Here is a 14,305-nt window from a genome sequence, read left to right as displayed (position 1 = left end):
ATATATATATATATATAAAGAGAGAGAGAGAGAGAGCGAGACATATTATAATAATATTATGAAATAAACTAAAAAAAATTTTCAAATAGTGTTCGCTATGAGTTAACATCAAGACGAAAAATAATCTATCGACAAAAGTACTTATTAAAGTGATGTGCAAAAACAAAAAAAATAAAGACAACTTGTTACTCCTTCAGAAATCAAATTCAACATTCCTCCAGCTACAAAGGTTTTTGACAAAATCACCTAGCCAACTAAGGGAATATCAAGACCCAAAGTCAGCAAGGAATTTTGCCAAGAATATGACTTCTACCTTTAGGATAAAATTTTAATGAAGTTCCTAAAACTTATTCTGCAAGTTATTTGAATAAAATGTTTTCGCTTTCAATGTGTTCTTTTAGTGAATTAGCTTTAGCTGCTATTAAGCTGCGTCCAAAAACTCCACTGAATAGTGAAGCAGTAGATAAGAAAATGACGCCAACTTCCCTTTTCAAGTGTGCTCTCAAGAGTTGTATACAACTACTTCTAGTACTCCTAGAAGTAGCACAAGTTACCCTCCTAAAGAAAATTGAGGTGTTATTTCTTTCAATTGGCATCATGAGTACTTCCATTGTGAAGTATGAGTTGGATAAAAAAGAAGTTTTGGAAGAAATGTCCAGATTGAAGAGCATTATTGCTAGGATTACTAAGGCCCCCTATACTCGCGGCTAGCATCATTCAAGTAGTCGCCAACTAGAAATATATAGTCAACTAAGTCAAATCAAATCATAGCTGGTGGTAATTTAGTTTTAAGGCGGTCCATGGCGAGTGAGAAAATCTATTGAATTCGCCTCAAATCTTTGATTAAAATATTTGAACTTTCATTAAAGATTAATATTTGCCTAATAAGGCTTACTCAAACTAACTTATATTCCAAAGAGAATATTAAGAAAAATATTTAATGTTTAAATTTTACCATATTATTCTTGATGATTTCTTCTTGAGAAATTCATTTTGAGGAATCATTGAATTCCTTATATAGAATTCCATTTGATGAATTTGACTTTTTCAATTCTTGTGTGAATTCCTTTTGACAAATTCCTAGAAGTGCAAATGTAATAAATATTTATCAAATTAATAGTTATATATATATATATTGAGAAAGCCTAAGGGCTAATATATTAAAAAGAAAGAAAGATATAGATAGATTGTATGAGAGGGCCCAGACATGGTACCCTACCCACACAGTAAACACCACATGCAAATAGTTCCAGAAAAAAAAAAAAATACAGAAAAATACATGAGAGTCCAAAAATCAAAAGTGTCAAAACACGTAGCATCAGGTAGCTAGAGAGCGACCCAGTTTTGTCTTGTCTCTGCCACTAATTCTCTGTCTCTAGTTCTAGGAAAGAAGTCAACTAACAAATTGGTAATCTGAGTGTCATTGCCAGAAGTAAACAATGTATTGTCCAATAAGTTCCTGAGCTCGAGTTAGCCTTCATTCTTCTTCTTCCTCCTGGAATAGACCTGTCATTCCTCATCCGAAGACAGACTCATCCGATCAGTGAATTGGTCTAAAGTCTGTTGGACATGTGTCGCGTGTTGATCATTGGAAACATCTACTCGTTGTAGCAACTGATCTTTTATTGGATCAAAAAACCACTCTCATGTGTCTTGGCATGTAATTGAGTCTTCTTCAATAACAGTGAGTGGTATATACACATTTGGATCAGTACTAGTAGTATGTGAAGATGTTTCATATATATATATATATATATATTGAATCATAAATTGTCCTTTGTGAATTATGCTCCAAGAGTTGGAAACGGACGGAGGAGGTAGAGAGAGTATGATATGCCCAGAATTCACTGTCGAGAGAAAAAATTGGGAGAGGTCCATTTATTTGTATTTTTGTCTCCTCCTTATAGAGACGTATTTTGTACAATTACAAAAAGAAGTGAACAGTTATGAAAACTGCTCTTAATTCATTTGATGTTTGAGTCAATCGTATAAAATTCATACTATATTTGTATTACAATTTAAATTATAATATGAAGGAAATTGTCTCGCCGATTTGCATGAATTCCGTCGATCGAGGCGACCGGCTGAGTGGTGATTTTCCCTTGTGTAGGTCGATCGAGGCATCCGGCTGAGTGGCGATCTCGTCCGCCTCGATAAAAGTGGGGCATATTGGTCATGATCAAAGGTTCTCACCTGCGCTCTGGTCAGTCGGAACTACAGTTGTGTTTTGTCATTTGAATTTTTCACCATAGTTGTGTCGTTTGATTCTTGATCATGAAGTAGGTTGAATAACGATAGGACGCCTTGAACGTCTGATCATCGTCTAGGCCGTTCAAATGCTTTGAGATCCATGCTGATAGCTTTGGTGTATACATATTAGTTCCCCGAGTTTTCCTATTCCTTGAAAGTAACAGTTACGATAAAAACAGAGAAATTATTAGCATTCATTGGTACTAAATTTGAGAAAATTGATTTAATAATTATCCTTCCCTTAGATTTTGTGTCCAGCATGCTCTATAAATTGGGTCACATGCTTGACATTGCATTTGTTGTTGTTATTCTTCTTTGTATAACTAAATTGCATCATATCGGACGATTTGAGAGAGCTTTTCGTGGACCCAAAGAAAAGCTCAATTAGCCATCCTTCTTAGATGATAAACTGAGAATTGAAATTGTAGACTGATACACCAAAATAATATATTGTTTTAAGTACATATTTTATGCTTATTTTTTGTTATTGCAATTTAAAGAAGTTTTTTTGTGATATTGCAATTTAAAGAAGTGTATTTTCATGTTTTTGTTACAGGTATATCATTTTTAGGCATTTGGAGTAAAAATGACAAAAAAGACAAAATTTAGAGCAAAAACAACGAATTTTGGGATGCTGGCGCATGATGCGCGGTTTGACAGAGAACTGGCGCATGATGCGTCAGAGACGACTTTTGTAAATTAAGGCGATTCAAGATGAATTTTGGGCGAATTTTCAAATGGACGCTTGTTCTACACATCTATTGGAGTAATTCAATGCATCTAGACACTTTGAAATGTTCTTTTATGAAAGGATATGTCTCTTGGATCAAAAGACATCTTTTAAATTCAAAAGAGTTGACTTTTAGAGAAAAATTTTGGAGGAAATTTGAAATTCTTTTCAAAGGAGGCAGCTCAAAAATAAAAGAGAATACTTCAAAATAGAGTAGAGAGGGACGAGAAAGGGAGAGAGAGAGAAAGTTGGCGTGAGAGACAAGAGGAGATTTTCTTCTAGGGTTGTAAGAGGAGAGAAAAGGTGAGAGATTATTTCTTCATTACACTTCTAAGAGAGAATTAAATGAGATTGTAAAGAGAGAAAGACTTAGAGAGAACTTCTAGGAATTTGTTTGGGAAGGATTGTTAGATAAGTTATGTCTTTTATTTCTGTTGTTTTGTAAAATTATTTTTATATATAAAATTCATGTTTTGTCGTATATTTCTCATGAATTCTGAGTAATTTTCTTTATCTTTCTCCTTATTTTGAGATATGATTTTGTGAAAAATATATTTTATTTTCTACGGTTTTAAATGTTAATAATTTGTGATGATTTGAACTCCGATCTTTATTTACTTTTCCATATGGCCAATTAAAATGTTAAAACTTATTGAGAAACATATGTTCTGAAAAGGGATATGATTTCTACAGCATAGGGAGAGTCACATTTGATCTCATGGGAGAGTATGTCATCCATGAGATTGAATGCAGATAAATAGGGAAATATACTTTGTTGGATGCAGAATTAGAGATTTTAAGGTGACAGATTAAAATCCTCAATTTGGTCCAGTTGATTAGAAACTAATGTGAGATTGTTAGCCCTAAGGTGAGGAAGTAGTAAGAGCTCTGGAATGGCAGTCGGTATCCTCCTAGCCTAACCACGAAATTAGAGATGGAGACAATCTCTCCCGCATGCAATCATCTTGACAATCTCTACTCGCATTCACCCTTCAAAAACAAAGTTAGCAGTTTTATAAATTTTTTTTCTAACCCCATACTCCACAAGGCAATCTCTCTAATCCCTAGAAAATTGTTAGAAACTTTCCCTAAAATGTTACTTATCATTCTTCTTGCGTGTAAATGAACTCAGTACAATTTTGCACTCACATGACTATTGACAAGTTCAATCCAAGTCTTTCACCTCTAAAACCTCCTTTTGGAAGTGAGTAATAAAATTATTAGTCTCACTGAGTCCTTGTCGCATTCACATTATAGCCAATGAATTCTACGATAGTTTCGAGGCACTGGCAAATAGGTCACAAATATTCTTTCAAATTTAATGAATGAAATAATCACTCCTAGTGAGAAGCGAGTGAACAACAAAAGAACGGACTTTTTAAGTTTGCTCTCTTTCAAACTTTTTAATATTGAACACCTAGTAACAAGTACCTATTCTTCACTTGATTGTACTAAGTCGTTCGTATGGTGGGTATAGTGGTTGTACTGATTTGACTTGGTCAAACCATTAGCCAACTCGAATTGACTTATAAAATATGCTAATTTGAATTCAGTCCTCCATATATGTGGCATGAATACTATCTTGAATTCTAACATTAGGGCATTCTGCAATACACCTAAAATTTAATTGTATCAAAAGAGGCTCATTGAGATTGATACATAAAAAGTTTATTTACGATTAAAATGCAGGAAATAGAAGGGGATATTTATCTTTATTTCAGCATACATCTTTATCATTTTATTTTAGTAAGCAAGAAAGGCTTGCTTTTGCATTCTAGTTTATGTTTAAACAAACAAGAAAAGGATAAAAATTTTGTAGTCTCGCTATTCATACATTCATGTGAATCCCAAATTTGTTATACAAATAGATCCACCATACCAGAATCAATGATGCAATGGAAACCATTAATCTTGAATCTTAAAAATAATTATTATCATTTTCCATTCTGCTAAAATTACCAAAGTATATATCCAGTTCATAATTCACTTATTTAGCTCTCAAGTTTCAAACTTTTTTTTTTCCTTAAATTGCATTAACTTTTATCAGACAACTTTCCTTTTAACCAATAGAAACTACATTGCCCTTAAGTACAAAAAGCATGATAAAAATCAAAAATATCAATTTGACCGCTATATACAACAGAACAAGCTAGCGCCATCATTAGTTCTTCCGGGACAGCATAATTACTTCCCTGCCTAGCAGCAATTGTAATCCTTTTGATATAAAATTTCAGGAGAAGTAAAATTTACCTTCCTAGGAAGATAAGACCGTTCAACATGAAGCACTGCCCGGTTCGGATTGCGAGGGCCTTCGAACTGAATCAATTAGAGAGAAATATTAAAAACTGATGGGCACAGAAGGGACATCGATGGTATAATCGCTGAAATATTTAGAATCAATTAGTTGAAAAAAAAACGAGAACAGGCCTGAAGCAGAAGATGAAGACACGGTGGAGGGAGCAAGCTTCCCTGAAGCCGGCGAGCCAGAGGATCGCCGACTGTCTCGCGTTCAGCGAGAAGGCATCCATCCGAGAGAAGAGGAAGCCAGAAAAGAAATTTCGGAAATCGCTCCGCTCCTGCAGTTTGCTCTCCGACTTGATCTTGAAACAAAAGCTAGGAACATTTGCTTCTAAGCTAAAGCGAAGGAATCAAAAGCTCCAGATATCCGGCCATCTCTACTGTTTTTCCGCGAAAATATAATTATTTTCCTTCCCGAGATTTTATTTCTTCTCAAAATGATTCCTTTTTATTTGTTTCTATTTTAAAACTCATATTCGATTTCTATTTTGGTAGCTTAAACTTCGATTGTTCCTTAATTTCAATTTTAAAATTAGATTTTTATTTATTTCGCCATTATTTTTTTTAAAGTAAGATTATTGTGATATTTGGGTGTTATTGAGGTGGTATTGTGTTTCAATACCACCCCAATACTATCAATATCACCTTAATAGCACGCCAATACCCCACACATGCATCTGTCACTTCCGCACACAATATTTGCTTCGAAACAGGGTGAGCATTCGGTTGGTGCAAATTTATAATTTGTAAATTGGGCAAATTGGTCAAATCCATTACAATTGAAATTCAAAATCCTAAAAATTGAATTAATTAAAAATTTAATAAAATCTTACCAATTGAATTAAAGAGTTAAACCCAAAATTGTCTGTGAAATCAAGTCCACATGAGATTGAGAGAAGATGACCGCGTGAGATTGAGAGAAGATGAAAGACAAAGAGGAGGTGAACAGTGAAAATAGTGTCTAAAATATTTTTAAAGACAAAGAGGAGGTGAACAGTGAAAATAGTGTCAAATAAGCAAGTCCTAGAAAGAGGTCCCAACACACACACCTTACAAATACACAAAGAAAGTAAAAAGGATCTCTCTCCAAAAAAGAAAAATACAACTCACACACCACAAAGAAAGTAAAAAGGACCTCTCTCCAAAAAAGAAAAAATACAACTCACAAAAACGAATCAAAGAAAAACCAAAACAGAAAACAACATAACTAAGAGCAATCAAATAGCCACCAAACTATTCAACATCATTTAAGGCTAAAAGCATCAGATTACAAGGAATAATCTTCGAGACTGTAGCACCCCACATCTTCAAACCCCATTTAGCCGCCGAGTGAGCAGCCTTATTGCCTTCTCGCTTGGTATGAGACCAAAGATTAAATAAGTTCTTGGAAAGAGCAAAAATCCTTTTCATCTGAATATTAATACTCCAATGATAATCTTGCTGCAATTGACAAAACTTCCAAAGAATCAAAGAATCAGTTTTCATAATAATAAATTTCCAACCATAATTGATAGTCATCTGCAAACCATAGATAAAAGCATCAGCTTTAGCAGCCAAAAGGGAATCAGAAAACACACCTGTCGAGAACTAATAAAGAATAAAACCTAAATGTTCTCGACAAACTCCTCCTACACTAGCAGATAAGGGATTCCAACAACCATCAATGTTAATCTTAATAAATGACATCCACGGTCTATGCCATTTAATATTATCATTAAATTTAATATGCACATAACTAGGAATATCCAGAAGATGTCTCAAATGTTTCAAATTTTCAAAAAGTATAGTGTTATTGGGCAAAAACTTTAATCCTTTATATAAATAATTCAATAACAAACTAACAGTTCTATGCACCTTAGGAACAATATTATTGAATTTATGATCATTTCTAGCAATCCATATAAACCAACTTATAATAACAGATATAGCCGAAAAATGCCTTTATCAAGCAGCTTCCAAGCATCGAAAATCTCAAAAATGCTATTATATTGTATCAAATTTATGTTAAATCTGTTTAACTGCAACTTATGTATAATATCATTCCAAACATCAATAGTAAAATAACATTTAAGAAAAAGATGTTCAATTGATTCCACATTATCATGACACAAAACACAACAAGAAGGCAATCTTAAACCTTTCATCTTAAGAATATCATCACTAGGAATGATATTATGAAAAACTTTCCAAATAAAAAAGGAGATGGAAGGTTTAATCCAAATATTCCAATTCCATTTAAGATTTAAACCTTGCAAAAATTGAAAGGAGTTAGCAAAACATTTAGCATAAGAATCACTCAATTTGCCTTTAATTTTAGGCACATGAGGCTTAGTAATATCAAAAGGAATAGAAGCAATAAAATTAGCATCATCATGATTAACCTTTTACAAAAGTTTTTTAAAACACCACTGATTTTCAAACCAAAGGTCATTAATCTTGATATTAATATTCTCAGAGCCACCGTGAAAGTCAGCAAGAGCACCTTTGCCCAACCAATCATCATACCAAAATGAGCAATCACCTTTAACAATGTCCCAAAAAATCATATCTTCAGTTTTTCTAGCAACCTTGAGCATTTCACACCAAATAAAAGAATCACTTTTGTAATAGGTAATAGTCATAGGATTCCTGTTAAAGCAATACTTGACATGCATCAAAGAAACCCAAATGGAATTATTCTGATGAAAGCGATACCATAATTCATATAATTAATTTTAATAGAATCATTTAAGCTTCTAAAGCCAAGTCCTCCATTTTCTGTAGGTTTACGAAGCTTATTCCAGCTTTTCTAGTGAAATTTGGAATGACCTTTACCTTTCCACAAAAATTTATTAAAAAGATTTTCAATCCTCTTAATAACATTCAAAGGCATATTCATAACTTGAAGAGTATAAAGAGGTAGAGAAGTAAGAGCACTTTTAAGAAGAGTCACCTGCCACCAAAAGAAAGAAATTTATTTTCCCAGGATAATAAATTATTTTTAATTTTGTCAAACAAACTGAAAAATAAAACACTCTTCTTCTTACCTTTATCCAAATGAAAACCCAGACAAGTTAAAGGTAAATAAGCTTTATTACAAGCAGTAAAATCCATAATCCAATTCCTTTTAGGAACATTAATATTTTTTGAATAGTAGATAGCACATTTAGAAATATTAAAGAATAAATCAGAGATAGTCTAGAAATTTAAAATCTCAGTCCAAATCCTTTTAATGGAAGTTTTATTAGCATTTGTATAGAGAATCAAGTCATTAGCAAAACTCAAATAAGATATACTTAAATTGCCTTTATGCTTATAATTCAAACTAGGATAGGAAGTAAATAAATCATTCAAGCAACGAGATAAATAATCAATTGCAATAATGAATAGATAAGGCAAAAGAGGCTCCCTGTTTGATACCTTTAGAAGCTTTGAAAAAGCCTTGCTTGGCCCCATTAATAAGAAGAGAGTAATAATTATCATTGAGAATTCTATAAATAAGCTTGCAAAAAGCATTATTAAAATTAATAGCTTTAAGAATATCAATAATAAATTCCCATCTAATAGTGTCAAAAGCTTTTTTAATGTCTTTTTTGAAGATAACATTCCCACCTCTGCTTTTCTTATCAATATCCAAGAAAAGTTCTTGGACAATAAGAGCATTATCACAAATACTCCTAACTTGCATGAAAACAGATTGATTCATGCTAATAATATCATTAAAAATATGTTGCAAACTTTTAACCACAAATTTAGAAACAATTTTAGACATAACCGTGTTCAAACTAATAGGTCTAAAAGCATCCCAATTATTTGCATCACGCACCTTAAGAATCAACACAATATTAGAGCTTTTAAAGTATTTCGATAAATCTGTAACTCTAAAAAAGTCTTGAATAACTTCAGCAACATCAGTATGAATGATGTCCCGCCCATATTTATAGAACTCAGTGGTAAAACCATCCAGACCAACAACTTTCCCCATATCCATAAGATCAATACTATCTTTAATTTTTGCACTACTAGGTATACTAGTAAGCAAAGCATTATTAAAGTTAACATTTCTATTTGTTGACCTCATTTTTGGTTGAGGTTTACTTTTTCCCCTTTAGTAGCTTAAGGTCTAGCCATAGGACTTTCATATTGACTATTCTTATAAAACTAGACAAGGAGCCCTCACCATTAGAAATTCCAAACTCTTCTCTATTCGACTTGACGTTCCACATATTGATCATAACCTCTAGCACTTAGTAGGTGGGGTCATTATAGGGGAACCCAAGATGAGCACCCCTTAGGACTGCTGGACCTTAGGGTTGACCCTGGGTGTTGGTCTAGGGCTAAGGCACTCACTTGCAATCACTTACACTCACAATCACTCACTACCCTAAACCCATAATTTCTAGGCTCTGGTCCCTTGATACTTTTGGGCGACTCCTGTAGGTGGTCCCCTAAACCCATTAGCCCTAGGCTAGGGTTTGGCTAAATACCACTACATAGAGGACCGGAAATAGGGTTTCCATTGGTCCATGGCTTATTGATGGTGGTTGGCACTCTAACTTTACCAAGACACCCAACCTAGCCTTTTGCCCCTAAATTCCCTCAAATTACCTAGATGCCTTTGAAACCCCAAATTTGGCCCAAATTTTCAAATTTACCCAAAATACCCAACTTGGTTCAAAAATCATTTCAAACACCTTGAAAGCACCCAAACTACCCAATTACCAAAATACCCCTCCTTACCCCAAAATTCCAAAAATTCTAAAAAATCCCAAAAATTCTCAAAACCTCCCAAATATTTCCAATTTCATTTCTCTCAACTATCACATGACCCAATTTTTCCAATTTAACCATGTTTAATCAAAAACCCCAATTGCCCTTTAAAGGCCCATATTTTCTACAAATCACTCCAAATGTTTATCCAGTTGGTCTCAATTTACCCCAATTTCAATTCTAAACCCCAATTTCAATTCTAAATTCTTTCAATTTTAAACTCAAATTCACCCTTTATGTGACCAATCTAGACCAAATCCAAGCTTAATTGGTCCATGATTTGAACCTAATTTTATTTGAACCCAATTTTGAGTTAAACCAAAAACCCAATTTTGGCCTTATGACTTGGTTCCACCAAATTGAATCCATAGTCCACTCAATTGGCCATGATTTTTGTTGAAAAACCTTCATAACATCTCCATACATCAAACTTGACATTTAATTGGCCTTGGTGAGGCCTCAATTTCATTTGATCTCAACCTGAGTCCAAAAAGCCCCAAATTGACTATGTCTCAAAATCTCACCAAATTGAGGGCCTTAACCCCAAAATTTCCACTCTATCCCTTCATAAAAAAATCTTCAAAACATCTCTCTTGATCATGTGGACCATTAAATTTGGACTTAGCCCAAGGCTAGCCCAACCTAGACCCGTGTTTAACCCAACATGCCCAAATTGACCAAATTTCAAAAATCTCTCAAATTGACCTACCAATTGAACTCAAGAGCACTTCAACCCTTCACCAAAAATCTTCATAACAATCATCTACACAATGTTGATCAATCAATTGGGTCAATTGACATGGCTAACCTAGCCCAAACCCAAGTTTTGATCACTTCAACTTACATTGAACCCATGCATTAAACATGACCAAACAATCTTAAAGCAATTAAAGCAATCAAATTAACTCCACCTCAGCCATTTGTTAGACCCTAAGACTGAGCAAAAACCCATCTAATCCAAGCTAGATGAGCCATGGACAAAAATTCCCCCAAATTAAGGGATATTATTTCCAAAAATATACATGCTTAAGATACTCTTACCAAAACTAAACCCCATTGCATTAAATTGCTTTGACAAATTCCCCTGGATGCCCTGAGCACCTAGCCACCTCCCCCTGCCATGGTCGGCCGACCTAGTCCCTGGAGAAGCTCAAAAATAAAAGCCACCCCCATGAAACTTCACCCAAATCAAACTGAGAGCTACCCCCATGGAACTTCACCCAAATTAAATTGTAGAGCTCCTCTACCCTCCACCTAAGTAACACAATGCACCCCCTAATTAGCCATGACAGCCAGCCCTTAGCCATTTTTATAAAAAGCACCTCCCACGGCCATGGGAAGGAGTGCTGAAAATTTCTTAGAGAGACCTCCCTAAACTGACCATAGAGCTTCCCTAAGATCCCCTCAGTGCATTCCAACTGTTTTCCCTCACCAATTTCCACCGCGGGAGTTCAATTTTGAGCTCGAAATCTTGCCGGAAATCATGACAGAGCCCAATACACCTCCACAGTGCACCAAACTCAAATTAACTTCACTCACACCTTCACAAAAGTGGAAGAGGCTTAAGCCCCATCAAATTCCCCTCTCACAGAGCCTCTACCATAGCTCTAGACCAACACCCAAATCCGGCCGTGATCGAAATCATACCTAGGCCTTACACCAAGACCAAGACTTAATCCCTGGCCTCCTTGGATCATAACAAATGTGTCAAGACTTCACTTCTCAAAGCCAAGGTATAAAACTTCTCTTATTCTTAAGCCTATTTGAACTCTTCATTTGTTTTGAGTTGATTTCATGGCATCATAATCGTATGAATATGTTCCTCTAGTCTAGATGAGCATTTAAAAAAAAATTCACTTAATTTGGTTAAGAAATGAGAGAGATCTTAAGGTTAGAAGATGGACGGTTCTCAGGCTAGGCTATCGGAGACGATGACGTGGAGCCGTCCGATCGCGCGTGTATCGGATGAACGGTCAAGATGAAGCGGGACGACGCTTCAAAACATAAACTGCGGCCCAAGTCAGGGTTGAGGTGAACAGCGACGTCAAATTGGAGTGCACTGCATGGAGCTTCGGAGTCGTCGTAGGTTGATGTGGCACCGCACGTTTAAATAGATAAATAGGGATTTAAAAAAATCAGAAAATGGTCCCTAGCTTTAAAAATTCATATCTTGGTGTAAAAAAATCATAATAATAAAAGAAAAATATCCTCTTGCTCAGTGAATAGAGGAGAAAAATGTGAAAAATAATTTTAAGTCCATGTGATACATATTTTATTTTTAATTAATTAAACACTAATTTGGATGTTTTGATTCTCCATGCATGTAGTGAGATCATCATGGCTTGAAATTTTAGCATGTTGTTGCCTCTATCTTAGGGAACATTCTCTGATTTTTCCAAAGCTGAGGAGGTCCCTAGGCAGAAAATCATATTTTTCAAGTTTATGTGCATTATTTTCTTAAAATAATCATGAAAACTAGCATGTTGCTTAGAAAGATCCAAGAAAATTTTAGAAGGTTTATGATGACCAGCGAAAAGTTTATGATGACTAGAGAGCCCTTGAAAAAATTTCTCATGAGCCAAGTCATTGAAAATACACCTAATCTTCACAAACTCTAAATCACTAAGATAATTACTTTTGAAAAACTCAAACAACAAAATGATTTGATTTTTTATCTACACTATTGTTTAGGATCTAAATAACTCACCATAAAAATTTCAAAGTATTTTGAGTTCATTTGGTTACTTAAGTTGATTTTTAAAGATAAATAACATTTTTGGCACTTAAATGAATTTTAAAAATAAAAATATAACTAAAAAATTTATAAAAACTTGTTCTTTGAGTTCTATGTGATCAGATGTATTTTATAAAAATAAAATGGAGTTTAAAATAAAAACTTGATTTTCAACCTATTTTAAATATTTAAATAATTAAAAATTCATAAAAATCACAAAAATAATAAAATTCATGGAAATATTCTAAATTATCTCTTAAGCATATAGGGACAATTAGAATTTTTTTCCTAATTTTCTAAATAAAGATACTGAATTTCAAAACTTAAAAATAATTTTTAAAGGTTAAAATGGGTTTTAACTAAGAATAATTCCAATAAATCAAATAAAACTCAGAAAAATATAAAATTTTCTCCTCTTAGTTCTTTGACCTCAGGAGGATTTTTCAAAAATATAAAACTTAATTTCCCCCATTTAAAATATTTTATATTTAATAAATAACCCAGAAGTTAAGATAATTCTTAAAATTCAAATAAAATTAAAAAAAATCATGACTCACAGAAAATTCAAAAAATCATGAAATTTGGTCCAAAGACTTTTCTAGTCTAGGCATACACAAAGGCTTCCCTGGTCTAAGCCTACCTCCACTAAAAATTTCAAGGGATTAGAATTTATCTTGGTCAAGTTATGATTTTTCTTTGAAAAATCCTATTTTTTCATTAAAAATAATTATATAGGTAAATTAAATTTTTGACAAATCATACTTTCTCCTTTTATGTCTCAATTGACCTATGAGTGAGGTAGGGTAAAAATTTTAAAGTCATTTGGATTAAATTTGATGAGTTATGAAATGTTAGAGCCTTAGGGACAAAAAATGTAATTTTAAGAATTTGGCCTTAATTAACATTTAGGCTTAATCCAAGGAGGGAAAGGGGCAACCTCTAATCTTAATCAGCTTGTTCAGAAGACTGAAATTAAAAGAGGATTTATTGGTAGAAACCAACCTCACTTTCCTAATTAAAAGGATAAATTAATAAATTTCTAAATTATTGAAATTTGGAAGCTTATTAAAATTAAATGAACCTAGGACTTAGGGGTATGACTTTTGAAGTTAATAATTAATCAATTTAACACCCCTATTTGATTTTCAAATGAAATTCAAATAATGAATCATGATCACCTAAAACTCTAAGACACTCACCTAGGTCTTAAGGGCTTAGTAGTGACTTAAGCTAAATCAAGTTTCATTTAAATGAGAATTACAAATGTAAATATGATTGAGAATTAGAACATCTTTCAAACACTACAAGCCCAATTAGGACCAAAATTTGGCTAAGTGTTCCAATAACATAAACTTGCCTCTTTAAGGGTCTTCACCCACACAATATTCAAAATTAAATTACAAATGATAATTACCTTACTCTTAGGGATAATTGATACATCAATGTTCATTGAGCATTAGGGTGTTTATAGAATGAATTATTAAGCAACATGATAAGTTTAAATGAGCTCGAGGCTTTTCACCAGGTGATAAGAGGGAAGCATG

At 33.5% G+C, this 14,305-nt stretch overlaps 1 protein-coding gene across 2 annotated transcripts in view; it reads right to left on the bottom strand.

The window, feature by feature from the left end:
- The window catches only part of LOC110029941 (protein EI24 homolog), a 22,134-nt gene extending 16,455 nt beyond the window's left edge, over positions 1–5,679 (bottom strand). For both annotated transcript variants that reach the window (XM_020732441.1, XM_020732442.1), the window contains exons 1-2: positions 5,408–5,679; positions 5,231–5,296 (exon numbers count right to left, since the gene is read on the bottom strand). In XM_020732441.1, the coding sequence (XP_020588100.1) occupies positions 5,231–5,296; positions 5,408–5,508 (167 nt within the window). In that variant the 5' untranslated portion in view covers positions 5,509–5,679. The remainder of the gene's footprint in view (positions 1–5,230; positions 5,297–5,407) is intronic.
- Positions 5,680–14,305: the final 8,626 nt, after the last annotated feature.

The sequence above is a fragment of the Phalaenopsis equestris genome, unplaced genomic scaffold (assembly GCF_001263595.1).
Source record: "Phalaenopsis equestris unplaced genomic scaffold, ASM126359v1 Scaffold000613, whole genome shotgun sequence".
NCBI lineage: Eukaryota > Viridiplantae > Streptophyta > Magnoliopsida > Asparagales > Orchidaceae > Phalaenopsis > Phalaenopsis equestris.
Note: the sequence above shows the minus strand (reverse complement) of the source record. Positions and strands in the feature narration are given on the sequence as shown.